This window comes from Mustela lutreola, chromosome 10, assembly GCF_030435805.1.
Source record: "Mustela lutreola isolate mMusLut2 chromosome 10, mMusLut2.pri, whole genome shotgun sequence".
Taxonomy (NCBI): Eukaryota; Metazoa; Chordata; class Mammalia; order Carnivora; family Mustelidae; genus Mustela; species Mustela lutreola.
The window spans coordinates 11774262-11789516 of record NC_081299.1 but is presented as its reverse complement, the minus strand read 5'-3'; the positions used below and the strand labels follow the sequence as shown (position 1 = coordinate 11789516).

The following is a 15255-nucleotide window of genomic DNA, read 5'->3' as shown; positions in this document are numbered from 1 at the left end:
ATCACACTCAAAAAAAGGGAACAGTGCTATCTCTGGTCCTGAGGTCCTGGGTGATCATATCTTTTTTCTTTTTCTATACTAATCAGGTATTCATTGTATATTTCTTTCTTCTTAAATTCTTGCATAAATTATGTCCTCAGTGAGCTGTCCCTCCTCTCAAAGCAGGCTGTGATGTCTGAGTCACCTCCCCACAACCTGGCACAGGGAGACCCCCCGGGGACAGGATCATAGCACGGAACAGCTCAGAGGAGCCCTCCCAGTCCAGGCTCTCCAACCACACACTTGGCAGGAGATGGAGTTGCGGGTGTGGGGTGCAGATCAGTGCCAGGAAGTGGCCCACACTAAGCCTCTTCTTTGTTGGCATTCCCCAAAAGACACAATGAGATGCCTTTGCAGCTCTTCCGGGCCCCAGGGGAGCGGCGGGAGCAGCCGTGATGCGTGAGACCTCCGGCCCCGAATCCCCCAACAGCTGTGACCACTTCAGCTATTTTAAACCCTTGGGCACCAGGAGGCTCCCCTCACACCGACCAGTGCCGTGACCCAACTGCAGGCCCTGAGCCAGGGGTAGGAACCTGAATGTGGGTCCACTGGGTCCAGGTTGGATTTTTGAAGGACGAGGAGTTTCATCTCTTGACTGCTTGCTTTGTACCAGGCTCTGTGCTCGTGTTTCCCACACCTTGTCTCATTTAATTCCATCCTCACACCTATGCGAGAGCTGAGTCGTTCACAGGCCCCCAAAGGGCAGGGTGAATTGTCCAGGGCTTCATGATGCGGACCCCACAAAGGAACTAGAACTTGGGTTTCTTCATCTACCAATCAAGAGACAGCATTCCATCTCTGCCCTGACCTGCTCTGTCCCCCAACCCCTTCCCCCATGGCCACACAAGTCCCTACATTGGCTCTGCCCCTCTTGGGAGCTGGGAGGTGGAGGGTGTTGGGGTCTGTTATCAAAGGAACGAGACTGAGACAAAGTGAAAGTTATGCAAAGCCTTATTCTATACCAAGCATTAGACGTCAGACTGACCCGCCAGGGCTGCCTCCGAAGAGAGCGACCCCCCTCCCGATCTCACAGGCTGGTCTTATAGGGCATCACCGCAGACCCAAGGTATGTGGCTTCTATTGTCAAGGCGTTTACTCCCGGAATTGATACCCAGACGATACCAGAAACTACTGGGGCGTTTATTCCCAGAATGAAGTCCGTGGATGTTAACAATATGGCTACCTAGGCAATATGGAGTTGCTCTGGCTAAGCAGGCCCTAATAGTTAAACAGGTTTTAACATTAAATTGGCCCTAACAGAGGGCAAATTCCTTAACATTTGTGCAGCTTCCTTTCTTCATCGGGAAAGTGGCGGGGTTATGGGGAGGGTACAATGATCTAATTCTAATACATGAAAAGTGCCGCTGGGACAGCGCCCGGCATGCGAGAAGAATGCATTAAGGACCCGCTGTCATTCCTTCTCTCCTGGCAATCACCACCCCTTGCCTGACATCATCACTCTCCTGCTCCAGTGGTGACCTGCCAGGGCCCCAGTGGGGGTGCGGCATTCCTCCCCCCAGCTCCAGGGCCCTAGTTTCTGGGCGGGTGAGATGAGGTTGCCATGCTTCATGATCCCCAGGAAGGGGGCACCCTGGCATAGGCCCTGGATCTGCCACATAGTAGGGACTCAAAAACAATTCTGGGAGAGGGGTGCTCAGACGAGAACCCCCCCTCAGGGGACCCTCCAAGTCAGCTCCCAGGTGCACAAGCTTTCTCCTCTTTGGCGGGTAGCTGCCCTCCAGCCGTCTCCTGAGTCTCACTCCCATCAAAAGTTACCAGGGTCTCTCTGGCTCAGTGAGCCTTTTGGGGCAGATGCCCCCCTCCCCAGCCCAACTCAGACCTTCCCCTTTGTCCACCCACATTCCTCCCAGATCCTGGCTGCCCGTGAGCAGCGGGGCTCTTCATCTCTTAGTCTGGGCCATCTCAAGAAGGCTGCTGGGGTCAAAGGCAGGGTGTGCCTCAGCTCTGGGCACTGGTCAGCCCCCACCCGCTCATTCAGGGGCACCCTATCCCAGGGCTCCATTCCCCCAGCAACCCTGCCCCCTTCTCAAACAAGAACCCCCTCCAGCCTACTCCCCTCCTTCTTGTAACCTGCATCCACTCTGACCCCTCCTCGCTGAAGAAGTCACCCTGAGGCTCCCACTGCACACCCAGCCAGCGATGCCTTGGCTTGGTGTTCTGACTCTGTAGGCTGCTGGGTTCCCCTGCCAATTGCTCCCTGTTCTCCCTCACCGTAGTGGGTGGATGGGGACGTCAGCTTGTCTCTGGCTTCCTGGCTTTCCTCCGGACACTGCCTCTCCTCCCTTTCCCTTAGTCTGCAAACGCCTCCTTTAGGAAAGCTCAGGTCCGGACCCCAAGCCCGGTGAGGGCACCCACTCCCTCTGGGCCACCACCACTTCCTGTCCTCGCCCCTGTAACAGCTCCACGGCTGCATTATCTGCCCTGAAAAACTGGGGGCGCCGGGAGGGGAGCCCGGCCCTGCGTCCTGGCGCCCGGTAGCTGGGGGCCCCCTGAAAGTATACGGAGTCAGTAAACCAGCCGTGGAAAGGAGGAAATGGGCAACCGCCGGCTTCACCCCGATTACAGACCCGGGGATGGGGAACGCGAGTGCGCGGGCGATGGCGCGGAGGTGGGGGGAGCTGCGGGAAGGGTGGGGGCGTGGCCACGCTTGACGGACGGGCCCGCCCTCTGCTGCGAAGCGGAGGCCGAGCGGCCGCCCCGCCCACCGGCCATAAATAGAGGCGAGCGCGCAGCCAGACCGCCGGCAGCTGGAGTGGGCTCACCTGCGGCAGGTGCTCCGGCAGGTGCTCCGGGCCGACGCGACCTGGACGAGCGAGGACCGGCACTGTGGGAAGATGCTGCGCGAGCGGACCGTGCGGCTGCAGTACGGGAGCCGCGTGGAGGCGGTGTACGTGCTGGGCACTTACCTCTGGACCGATGTCTACAGGTGAGTGGGGCCCCCGCGACCGCTGGAGACACCCCTACCCCCCGCCCATCCCAGAAACCCCGAGCCCCTCCTCGGATGTGGGGACGCGACGGACTTCGTCCAGCGCGAGTTGCTGCTCATCTTGAGGCCCTTGTATCCAGAAATCCTAAGAAACTCGCCCGGAAGACCGACTGCCCCCAAACCGACAGCCTCCCCGAAATCTTGACATCCTCTCACACACCCTAACACAGACCCCCTCCCCTGGACCCCAGTCTTCCCATGGTCTGACCGTCTGCAGCCCCTCACCCAGAACAAACCGGGAGACCCCTAGTCTTTCCCCTCGCTCTCCCCTCAGCACCTCCCTTCTCCCTCCTAGGCTCTCCCCTTCCTCTCAGACCCTTCTGACTCACCACCCACCTCAAAGCAGCTGAGCTTCCTCCAGGATCTGCTGCGGGGAGGGGGGTACGGCCAGGGCCAGGCCAGAGGAGAGCTGCCCTGGGGCGGAATCTGGCCCTGGGGGTTACTCAGGCTCCAATTTCGCCCTGTGGGGGCTGCTGGTGGTTGCCTGTCCCCAGGCACTGGCTGTGAGCTCCATGTCCCTGAATGCCTTCCCCTGACTTCACGCTGGAGTTGGGGAGGACTTGGTTCTGCCAGGCTGCAGGGTGCAGAGGAAGGGCCTTTGGAAGAAGAGCGTCCCTGGCTGCACCCTGTTCCCTCCCCCTCCTCTCTGGCCCGCAAATTTTGGCGGGATACAGGGTTTCTGAAATAGCAGGAGATAGGGTGGGGAAATTGAGGTCATGACCCTCCCCACTTCCCCCAGCCCCCAGGAAACAGGGGGACCCCATGGTCCCCCTCCTGTATTCTGTGGGTCACCCTTGCGAAGGTGTGGCTGGTGTGTGCAAAAGGGTGGAGGGGGAACCCTGGCAGGATCATTCCGTGAGCATTTTACCAGAGCAGCCCTCTCCTGTAAGCATGGCTAGAGTGGGACGGGCAAGCGCTGACAGGAGGGACCATGCGGGACTCTAAGGTAGGACCCCAAGATGATAACCTTGGGCGGGTCCCCTAACCTCTCTGTTCCTTGAGCTGATCTGGAGCTGCCGATGTGTCTCATTTTCCCCAAATCATTCCGCCATCCGGAGTACCCGCCTCCCTGGGATCTTCACCAAATCCCAGCCCTGCATCTCCCCACCCCCCTCCCCAGCCCATTCTCGGTCACCTGCGGTGGCCCTGGCAGCCCTGCCCAGTCAGTCTCCTGCCACCCCTTCATTAGGCTCTGGCCACGCTGATACCATTAGGACCCCAGCCTCCTCCTGTGAGGACAGAGGGTCCCATCACCATGCAGACAAGGCACACCCTCTCTGCTCATCGGCCTCTGGCCTCAGTTGTGCACATGGAAACTTCAAGGTGGTTTCTGAGGGTCAAAATACAGCAGAGGACTGTGGCCCAGGCCTCGGTGGCCTGGAAGGGCTCCCCTCTGTTCCCCACCCCCAATCCTAAACCAGGCACTGCCAGGGAGCGGGCGGGGAGCCAAGGCACTCAGGTCTCTAAGCCTCAGCTGTCCCTATACCCGCCTGTTTGTTCACTGGAGCACTTTCGCTGCAGCCTGAAAGGCTGGCATGGTGGCTCTGGTGGGGGGATGGGGAGAGGGAGGGGGGTCATCCTTAGGCCTCCTGCCCTCCCCTGTCCTGGAAGAGAGAGGCCCAGCCCCAGTAGGGAAGTGTGTGGGGGAGGGGTGGACCCACCATCCTCCCTCTGGCAGGAGGCAGAGGTGTGATGATCCCCTTTGTCCTTTCCCAAGAAAGCCCCCATTGCCACGATGACCCTCGTCCTCCAGCTGCCCTTCGCTTAAGACCCCCCCCCCCCCCCGCCCAGAGTAGAAGCTTGGTCTAGACCAGCACGGTCCAGCAGAAATAGCACGCCAGCTACAAAGAGAGCCGCAGGTGTACGTTAATTTCCTATCACCCACAATTTTTAGGATTCCAATAAAGAGGCAAAATTAATTTTCATAGTATATTTTATTTAACCCAAGAGATCCAAAATACTAGCACTCAACATCTAATCAGTTTTAAATGATTAAGGAGATAGTTTACATTGTCTTTTTCATACTAAGTCTTTGAAATTCAACGTGCGTTTTACTTTTTTTTTAAGATTTATTTATTTATTTATTTGACAGACAGAGATCACAAGTAGGCAGAGAGGCAGGCGGAGAGAGGAGGAAGCAGAGCCCTGTGGAGCAGAGAGCCTGATGCGGGGCTCGATCCCAGGACCCTGGGATCATGACCTGAGCCGAAGGCAGAGGCTTTAACCCACTGAGCCACCCAGGCACCCCCAATATGTGTTTTATACTTAGGGCTCGTCTTGGTACAGACACACTGAATCGTGGGCGCTCAGTAGACACAGGTGCCTGGTTGCCACCATCCTGAACAGTCCAGGCTGGGGTTCCAACCCTCAACACTAGTGCATTTGGAGCCAGATAATTGTTTGTTGCGGGGGGCTGTCCTGTGCAATGTTCAGTGACACCCCTGACTTCTAAACTCTAGACGCCTGTAGTAAGTCCCCTGTTGCTGTGACGACCTAAAATGTCTCCAGATAATGGCAGCAGCCCCCAGCAGGAGGACAAAAACACCTCCAGCTGCGAACCACTGGTTGAGTGGAAGCCTCTTTCAGAACGAAGGAGATGGGCTGTTACTCCTCCTGCCACTCCTAGTATCTGTGGTGATAAGGACTAGGGTCCATTTTAATAATAGCGGGGATTTTAGTGAGCACTTGGAAACCAAATGCATTCTCTTGTCTCTTCCTCACCACGGACCTTGGGGGTCAGGCTGAGATCATCTCATTTTCTAGATGAGGAAGCAAGGCTCAGAGACGTGAGGCCAGTCGCCTGATGTCAGACGGGATTCGGGTCCGGCTCTGTCTGACTCAGAACCTGTGCTCTTACCCTCCACTGTATTCTGTGTGACTTTTAAACTAGCAAGTTGAACTGGGTGACCCTCCCAGCCAGCGTTTCTTCCTCCCTCCAGAATACCTCAAGACCCTCCACCCACCCCCTTTTGACCCTGCACTTCCTACAGAGCCCTTCTGGACCCAGATACAGGTTCTGACTCTATATCCCACATGAGTCCTCCCCCTCCGCCCAGGGCCTCCAAGGAGACATCAAGGGACAAGACCTTGTGGACCCTGGGCCCAGCTAGTAAGGGAGTGTGTTTGGACCCCTCACTTCCCGAGTGACAAAAGTGAGTGAACAGGTCTCAACACCCACCCCTTCTTCCCAGGGGCTCAGGCCCCCTTTCCTGAGATGCATGCATGGCCCCCCCTTTCCTACAGACACACAGTGGGGGCCACAGCTGTGGGTGAGGAGGCCACACGGGGGGGGTCCTCAGCAGACCCTGTGGTTGACCCACCCTCTCCCAGCCACACTGGCCCCTGGGGGTAGATGTCCTGACCCAGGCACTTTCTGTGTGCTGGTTTCTAGTGAGCTATAAGTAAATAAATGCACAGAAAAAGGAAGTCGGTTTTTTCCCTAGAGATTTACTTTGCAGTTGTTAAAGGTACTTGCTGTTTCCTTCTCTCCATCCTAAGCATCTTCTCTTCGATCTGGTACGTGTACGCCTTGCCCACACCATCTCCCCCGACAGTCCCTTGACTTGCCAGATGCTTCCTCACTGGGGCTGGCCCCGGTTCCCCTCTGCTTCAGGCTTGCAGCTGGAGAGAGCAGAGAGAGAATGGCTTCTCCATGTTGATTTCAACCTCCCCGCTTACCTCTGGTTTCCGTGAGGAGACACCCCCAGAGCCGGGAGGGATCAGAGAAAGGGCAGCCTTGGAGTCGGGTAACGAGGGTGATCACACTGTGCCTGATTGTCCCACTGACCCACAAACCGGGCTGTGTAGACAGCTCCTCCTCTCCCTCCCTTGATCTATGTATCTGTCCAGGGGAGTCAGAGGCATACCCTTCTCTCTGGTGGAGAAAGGTCAGGATCTGTTTCCTAAAGCCTGCAGAAGCTTTAGGACACAGATGACCTTAACAATGGTCTCTTGCCTCTGTGGAGCATTCTCCTAATTACAGCTGACATCAGGAAGAGATGGGGGGTGGGAGTGATTCCCCCGCCCCCTCCCGTGGGATACCCCAAGGCAGAAGCTGGCCAAGGGTACCAGGGCAAGAGACGTGAGCACAGTAAAATGCTGGGGAAACAGAGAGGGGTACAGAGATGTACCCCACCTTGGGGAAGAGCCTGGAGAATCAAAATTCACCATCTCACTCCCTTGACCCTTCTTAGACTTCCTTCTTGTTTCTTGGTTGGTGTGAGTGTTTTAGAAAGTATCCTTAGGACAAAAGCCAAGGATCGGGGGTCTGTGATCCAGTTAGAAGCATTAGAGAACTGGGGTGCCATGGTGTCCCCATCCCTGAGAGTGCCAGGCCCTGCCTCACAGATCCCATCTCCTGCCAACTACCCTACACACATTCTACTCTGGCCACGTTATTTTTGTGGATGCTATTAGCTCTTGACCACACTAAGCTCATTTGTGCCACAGGACCTTTGTACGTGCTGTTCCCGCTGCCTGGAGTACTATTCCCCAAACCTCTGCAAGCCTGACACTTCATCCACCAAGGCTTAGCTCACACATCACCTCCTCTGAGAAGCATTCTTCATTACCCTCATTTCATGACACACTATCTCAAGCCTCAAGCATTCTCTGCCTCCATGCCATTTTTCTACCGGCAGATCTTATTTACTTCATATTACTGGATAACATTTATTGAGCACATATTCTGTATCAGACTGCCTTCCTAACACCTTCCATACTCATCTCACATGTATTTAATAATTTACATGTGTTTAAACCTCACAACAATTTTAGGAGTTAGCTACGGTTGCTGACCCCCTTGGTTGGGGAAACTGAGATAAGGAACATTTGTCCAAGTTGGCACAGCAGGTAAATGATGGCACTGCCTCACCCCAGCCCCAGACTACTCTGCCTGGCTGCCTTCTAAGGACTTATGTGTGGGGTGTTTCCCCTCCACCCTGCCTTCCTTACTCCCCTGTACCTCCAGCCCTCACATCAGTGAAGGCCTCCTTCACTGAGTAAATGAATGGATGGATGTGGCCAGTGATGCATGTAGATCGGCCCGTCACTGGGCTGAGCTCCCCACCCCCAGCCTCAAGGGATGAACGCTGTTGGACTGGCCAGTGGAAGGTCAAGGGCATGTGGCCGAGCTTGGCCAGAGCAGCACTTGCTCCTAAGGAATCAGGCCAGATCAGGTGGCCTCATAAATTAGAACAGCACCCAGCACTCTCAACCCTAAAAAGGAGGTCTTGCCAGGAGCTGTTTTGCAGCTCTGGTTTCAGGCTAGTTCCTCGGGGGGAGGCAGGGTTCTAAGGAGGACCTGGTACCCTGCGTGTGCAGCCCACAGCCCCAGACACAACTGGGGTCCCGCAGAGGCTTCCCTTCTTGTCCACGGGACCCGCCATCAGGTTGGGAGCAGAGTGGCAGGAGCTCACCACTGTGTCAACCCCCCAGCTGGACAGGGACACCTGTTAGATGGGGGAATTAGGGGGAGGCCAGTTTTCAGAGGCAGCTCTGCCTGCCTAGCCCTGTCAGGCTCCATGGCCAGGGGCTTTGACTGGCCCAAGTCTGCCTATCTAGGTCACATGCCCAAGCCTTCGGTGTCCCTTTTCTGGGCCTCAGACCCCACCTTCAAAATAAGTAGGGGTCTCTAGAGGTTCCTTCGGGCTTCCCATTTGCTCCTCTCCTGAGCCAGGCCCAGGATTCCCCATCCCCATCTAAAGGACCTTTAGGGAAGACTGTAACCTCTGGACCTCCCCCCGGGAAGGGAGCAGCCAGGCCAGGGGTTCATGGAGCTTGAGTTTACCTCGCACTTGGCCGTTACTGTCCCGGAGACTCAGATCCAGTGGTCACACTCTGCAGGTCTGGACACGCTCATCTGTGAAAATGGATGATACTGACACAGACCTCTTGGGGTTTCAAAAGGATGGGCGAAGAGAGATCACATGGGCCAAGGGCTTAGACCAGTGCCTGGTGCATGATAAACACTCAGTAAGTCATTATCGTGAATTAGTACTGGGATTATTGTAATATTATTAAACCAGTGATGAGCTTTGGCCTCCAAGCATCCATAACATTCACAGGAGAGAAAAGTTGAACAACATTTGCATGAGGTGCTGTTTAAAGCATCAACAAAGTGGGGAGGGAGGGAGGACTCCTGGCAGATGAAATCAGGGAAGACTTCCTGGAGGAGGCAGCAACCAAGCTGAAGGATGGACAGGGGTTCACAGGGTGACCAGGACATACCACGCAGGAGCAACGGTGCCTGGCAGGACTGTTGGGACACATGCAGACAGAAAGGCAGAAAGGGCATAGACTCAGTGGCCTACAGTGCAAGGGTGGAGAGTGTATGAGCTCAAACCAGGGCTTTGACTGTGAGGCTCAGGTGTTGGGCTTTGTTATATAGGCAGTGGGGAGTTTTTGAAGCTGTCTGGAAAGGGAGTGATTCCAGATTTGATTGTTTCTGCCCTAAGGAGAGGGGCCAGCTAAAAGCACCAGTGTCCAGGGAGAAAGGCGGCCGAGGTCACCAGACAGAGAAGGGGACTTGCTGAAGGCAAGGCCTTTTCAGGGCAGCCACCCACGGGGCTCCAGACCTCCAGTCATGCCAAGCTGAGGCTTCACCTTCCTCCTCTCATCCGCGTCCTTGAGGGTGCTCACCCTGGGCTTGCGTGCCGGGTTGGCACCTGCGAACCCCTCAGACTCCTGCAAAGACCGGAGGGCAGGATGTCACACCCGCAGCGCCAGGAGCCAGGTTCGCTGGAGCGGGAGGGAGTGGGGGGGTGGTGATCCCTGGCGGGTGTTAACGAGACCCAGGACAGGTGGAAAAGCTGGGAGGGCCAGACGCCAGCCAGAAGCAGGCACATCACACCCTCCAGCCTGGGGCTGAGTGGGCACCCCAGGCCTGCAAGGCCAAACCAGTAACCTCCCCACCGAGTGAATGAAGACCAGAGAGGCTGACTGGCTCCCCAGAGGCCCTACGTAGGGCTGAGCAGCTGTTAGACCACAAAGCCTATTTCCCCGGGCTGGGCTCAGGAAGCAACCCTCTCCCACGTCCAACACCGCGTTCCAATCTTGCTCAAAGTTCCTTTGTTTACCAGCCATTTCTCTCCATTTCCCCAGCTACCACTTTGTCCCACACCACCATCCTGACTCACCCAGACAGCTGTGGGGTCGCCGGAGTCCCCCTCTTCCAGCGTTGCTTTCCTGAAATGCTTTCCCCACTCTGCACCTCGGGGCAAGATCAGTCATAACCCCCGCCCCCAGAAGCCTCCGGTGCCCTCAGTGGGGAAGGCCAGCTCACCACCACAAGTTAGGTCCTCTCCCCTGACCGGCCACCCCTCCCTCCACCCTCCAAACTGCAGCCACAGTGATCTTCCTCCAGTCCCTCCAACACACTGTGCTAAGATCTACCTTGGCCCCCACCCAGGTGGTCTATGCCGCCTAGAAATTGCTCCTCTTCCTCCTCCCTTTGTCCAGTTCACTGGTTCTTAAACTGTGGTCCCTGGACCAGCAGCCGTAGCAGCAGTTGGGGACTTGTTAGAAACGCAGTCTGAAGTTGCGATGTTAAGACCATGCCTAAGTGGCCAGGCTTGGTCCTTCCCCAGGTCTGGTTTGATAAATGCTGGTGATAAACCAAGTCTGATTTATATACTGCCTCTTCTGTGGGAAGTGCCTGGGATTCTAGGGATCTGATCAACCTCAAGAAATGATAGTACATTCAGCATCATAGCTTTTGAAGATGACTGTTGTTCATTTGCCGTTAAATGAATTATAAAACTGGGAAAAGAAATGCAGTTTCTTTCCATGATGTATATGTACAGCAAGTCATCATGTTGGACACTTTAAATATATATAATTATATTTGTCAATTGTTCTTCTGCAAATTTGGGGGAGAAAAAGAAAGGTAAACCTCGTTTCCCGGGTCCCCACCCTGGATCAGCTGAGTCAGAGACAGGATGGTCCAACAACCTGCATTTTAACAGACCCTTCCGATAATGCTGATGCATGCTCCAAATTTAAGATCCGCTGGTCTAGTGAATTCTTGCTGTCCTTCAGAGTATAGAGTTAGACCCCAGCTCCAATGCCACTTCTTCCAGGAAGCCCTCCTTGACCTGCAGGCCAGGGCTTCATGGCACCCCATGCTTCTATGTTAGAGCCATTCTCACCCCCAAAACCACATCGTCAGCTGGGTAACCCACAGAAAGTTCTTCTCTTCCACTAGAACATGTATTCCATGGGTCCAGGGAACCTGTTCTCTTTTGCTGATCTGCCCCCCAGCACCGAGAACTGTGTCTGGCACTTAGGAAGTGCTCAGCCAATGCAGGTTGAGTGACCACATAAGCAAGCCCTGTTCTTCCAGTCCTTCCCGCAGGAAACACCTAGATTTACGGTGAGCCTGGACTGGGCCAGGGGCTAAAACAGGAAAAAGAGACAACCCCCACCTTCAAGGACCTACAAGGGGAAAAAACACGGATGGAGACAAATGGATTGAGCTGGGTCTTTAAGGAGGGATGGTGAGTCGTCTGGCAGAGAAGTCAGGGAAAGGAAGGGTAGAAGGAATGATAGTTGCCTGGGATAGTGCAGGCTGCAGAGGCTGGAGAGTCATGCTGAGACCCAGGGACGGAATGTCACTGGTTGGGTCCCATCTTTTACTGTATTGTCTGCTATCGAGGAGCCACTGAATATTTTCAAGCAGACAAGTTGCCTGATTTCATTTTTTTAATCCCTCTGTGATACAGTTTGGGAAACCAAGAAGGGTGGGGTCAATCATTCATTTATTCCCACCAAAGAATATATGGAGGGTGTGGCCTTGTCCAGGGCACTGGGGTGCAGTGGTCGGCGGAACGGTTGTGTTCTGGGGACTGGCAGCCTGTCCCAGGCACGCTACCTTTAGCCTCCATCCCATAAGCTGGAGCCAGGTCCTGGCCACCATCAATACCCTCATTCTCTCCCTCATTACCATCCTGGGCCCCTCCCTGCAGCCCCCTGGGACCACTGAGCTACCCCCTAGCCCCGGGTTCTCGGGTTTCTGGGGGATGAGTTCTGAGCCGTTCTTCCTGGGGAGGGAGGCAGCCAGCAGGCTCTGTAGAGGATAATGGTTGCCTTTGTTGCTTCTGCCAGAGCCTCTCCAAGAATAGCTGTTTGCTCAGCTCAGAGCAGGGCTGGTGCTGGGGTAGAAGGGTGTGGGGCCCAGGCACTAACCCCTGGAGCCTCTCGGGTCTCCTGCAGCTTCTCACCAGCCCAGAGGAAGGAAGGAGGCAGGAGGCATCACTTAAAGCAGCTATGGTCAGTGTCCCGTCCTAAAACGCATCCTGTCTGTGAGTTTAGAAAGCATTCTTTTTCCTAAATAGAACTGTATGCAGAAACCCAATCTGTGAAACCAGGTGACATCAGTGGCTCTACTTAATGGAGAGTGGGGACACAGCCAAGAGATCCCCAGCTTTTCCCTGCCTCCCTCCTCACCCCTTTGCCCAGGGCTTGCCCCCTCTGTGCTGCCCAGATGCCAGCCACCAGCCAACCTGGTGCCACACTCCCATGTCACACTTGGTGAAACTGAGGCAAAGTGCCTTGCAGACAGAAGGTGGCAAACCACTACCGACAGGTGTCCAGCCTCTGAGCAACCCAGTGGCCCCGTGAGGAGCTGGGAAATGTAAAAAGGGGTAAATAGACAAGAAACAGGGTGGCCCTGTTTCAAGCTTCTCTCCCAGGCCCAGGTGTGGACTGCCAGACCCTGGTCCCCACTCTCCTGCGGTGCCCACCCAAGACCAGTGGTCTCTGCCACTGTCAGTAGCCTGGGTCATCAGAGAGACCCTGCGTGACTCACACTCATGGCCCCGGCCACTCCAGGGCTCTCACCACCAGGCCACACGGCTGAATGTCCAGACCAGTGGTTCTCAGAGTATAACCCTGGACCAGCATCACCAACCGTTCCTAGAAATGGTAGAAACACAAATTCTCAGGCCCCACTGCAGACCTGCTGAGTCTGAAACTCAGAGGAGGGGCCGGGCAATCTGCATGCAGAAAAAACATTCCAGGGGACACTGCTGAGCTCGGAGAACCACTGGTGGAAACCTCTCCAACCCCTGGCCACAGCTGTCCAGCTGAACCTCCACCCGGCCAGTCAGACTCTCCAGGGAAAGGATCTACTAATCTCTAGCCTTAACAACACCCACAGAAAAACCAAGCAAATAAACCCAGAGATTTAGACTGCACCCCTGGATAATTCCGATGCCCAAACATAGCGGAAGGCTATTCTGGAACCCAGGAAGGCACGGCCCTCCGAATAGCACGTGTGGCTTTGAGGCAGACACTTGTACCTATGTCTTATTCCCAAATCCAATGAGAATCCCTCCTAAATCCATCTGAGCCCTCTTCAGCCTCTGGGAACCTTCAGACCAGGGGATGGATTTAGCAAAATTGTCTGCCCTGGGCACCTTCCCTCTCCCAGTCTACCCGTCCTTCCTGCCACCTCCGCTTAAACCAGTGTCTTAGGCAGTAACAAATACCTCGGGCTGGGTGGCTTAAACAAAGAAATTAATTTCTCACAGTCCCGGAGGCTGGAAGTCGGAGATCAGGGGCCCCTGTGGTCCTATTAGGGTGGGACCTCTTCCTGGCTCACAGGCAGCTGTGAGCTCACACAGGCATCCTTGTAGCATGGGAGAGAAAATGATCTCTCTTCCCCTTCTTAAAAGGCGACCAGTCCGATCAGAGGGGACCTCGCGCTCATGATTTCATTTAAGGCTATCTTCTGAAAGCCCTCTCTTCCAATGCAGTCATATCAGGCGGGGTAAGAACTTTGGCATTTGAATTTGAGGGCACACAGACATGCCTACAGCAACTGAATCAAACTAGTCCGTTTCCTGCCCTGAAATCTTCATGGCTTTTCAAGAATTCCAAGGATACTAGGACGCCTGCGTGGCTCAGTCCTTTAAGCCTCTGCCTTGGGCTTGGATCATGATCGCAGGGTCCTGAGATCGAGCCCCCACATCAGGCTCCCTGCTCAGCGGGGAGCTTGCTTCTCCCTCTGCCTGCTGCTCCCCCTGCTTGTGCGCTCGCTCGCTCTCTCTCTCTCTGACAAATAAAATCGTTAAACAAAAAAAAGAATTCCAAAACTATCAGCCATTTGTAGAAAAACCACTCCAGAGCCCCTAGGAATGACTCTTAGAGGAGGGAGTTCCAAGCTGGGAGAGGAACTTGTGGGGGGGGGGGGGATCCGTGTGACAGAGCCAGCCCATCGCTGCCCCTTGAGGACCCAAGTCCCAGGCTCCTCCCCTGGGCAAACCCAGCCTTGTGACACCTGCCTCGTGCCCTTCCTCTGCCTGCAGTTCACACCCTGGATCGGAGGGTGGGCGCTGCCTTTGGTGCAAATTCGTTTCTTGGTCTGAGCCTCAGTACCCACACCCTTAGGGCCCCACATGGCGGCCCATCAGAAGCACCAGGAAGTCTGTTAAGAATTCAGATCCCCAGGCCCGCCCCCGAACATGCCGGCTGGGTGGATAGAAGTCTGCCCCCAGGGCTCTGTATTGCTACCCAGTGCCCTCCCCACTACGGGGTGACTGTGGTGCAGCTGGGTCCTTGGGTGTCCCCCAGACCTGGCTCTCCCAGGGTTGAGCTGCAGCCCCGCCCCCCCCCAGGAGTCTTTTTTGGAAACCCCTCCTCCCACCTGCCCTGGGATCCTCCCCGCACCATGACCCCCTCCCCTCTCTCCCCACAGCGCGGCCCCCGCCGAGGCCCGGACCTTCAGCCTGAAGCACTCCGAGCGCGTGCGCGTGGAGGTGGTGCGCGACGGGCAGGCCGAGGAGGTGGCGACCAACGGCAAACAGCGCTGGCCTCTGTCGCCCAGCACCACGCTGCGGGTCACCATGAGCCAGGCGAGCGCTGAGGCCAGCAGTGACAAGGTACCCAGGCTGAGGATGTCCTCCAAGGGCGAGGGCAGCGGGAACCAGGGGCGGGGCTCAAGCAGCGTCACCCAACGCAGACAGAACAGAACGTGCGCCACACTTGTCACTGTCCCGTTCCTAGCATCCATTCTCAAAGAACAGAAAGAGGCAGGCGGCCTCCATTTTTATAGTACGTTTTCCTTAACCCCATAGATCACGTATTATTATTTTGACATGATGCTAATATTCTAAAAAAAAAATCCATGAGATGCCATATGTTCTTTTTTACACTAAGTCTGTGTCACGCTTAGAACACATCTCAGATCAGATTGACCATGGGATACCCCT

General features: G+C 55.5%; 1 protein-coding gene and 1 pseudogene across 2 annotated transcripts in view; both read left to right on the top strand.

Moving 5' to 3' along the window:
• The first annotated feature begins 2775 nt into the window (after positions 1–2775).
• Positions 2776–15255, top strand: part of PADI2 (peptidyl arginine deiminase 2) — a 42950-nt gene continuing 30470 nt past the window's right edge. Inside the window, exons 1-2 of one of the 2 annotated variants that reach the window (XM_059136646.1) lie at positions 2776–2986; positions 14742–14925. In XM_059136646.1, the coding sequence (XP_058992629.1) occupies positions 2895–2986; positions 14742–14925 (276 nt within the window). In that variant the 5' untranslated portion in view covers positions 2776–2894. Of the gene's footprint in view, positions 2987–11450; positions 11542–14741; positions 14926–15255 lie in introns of those variants that run through there. The other variant, XM_059136647.1, reaches the window with a different exon arrangement.
• On the top strand, positions 10571–10661 carry LOC131810686 (small nucleolar RNA SNORA72; annotated as a pseudogene).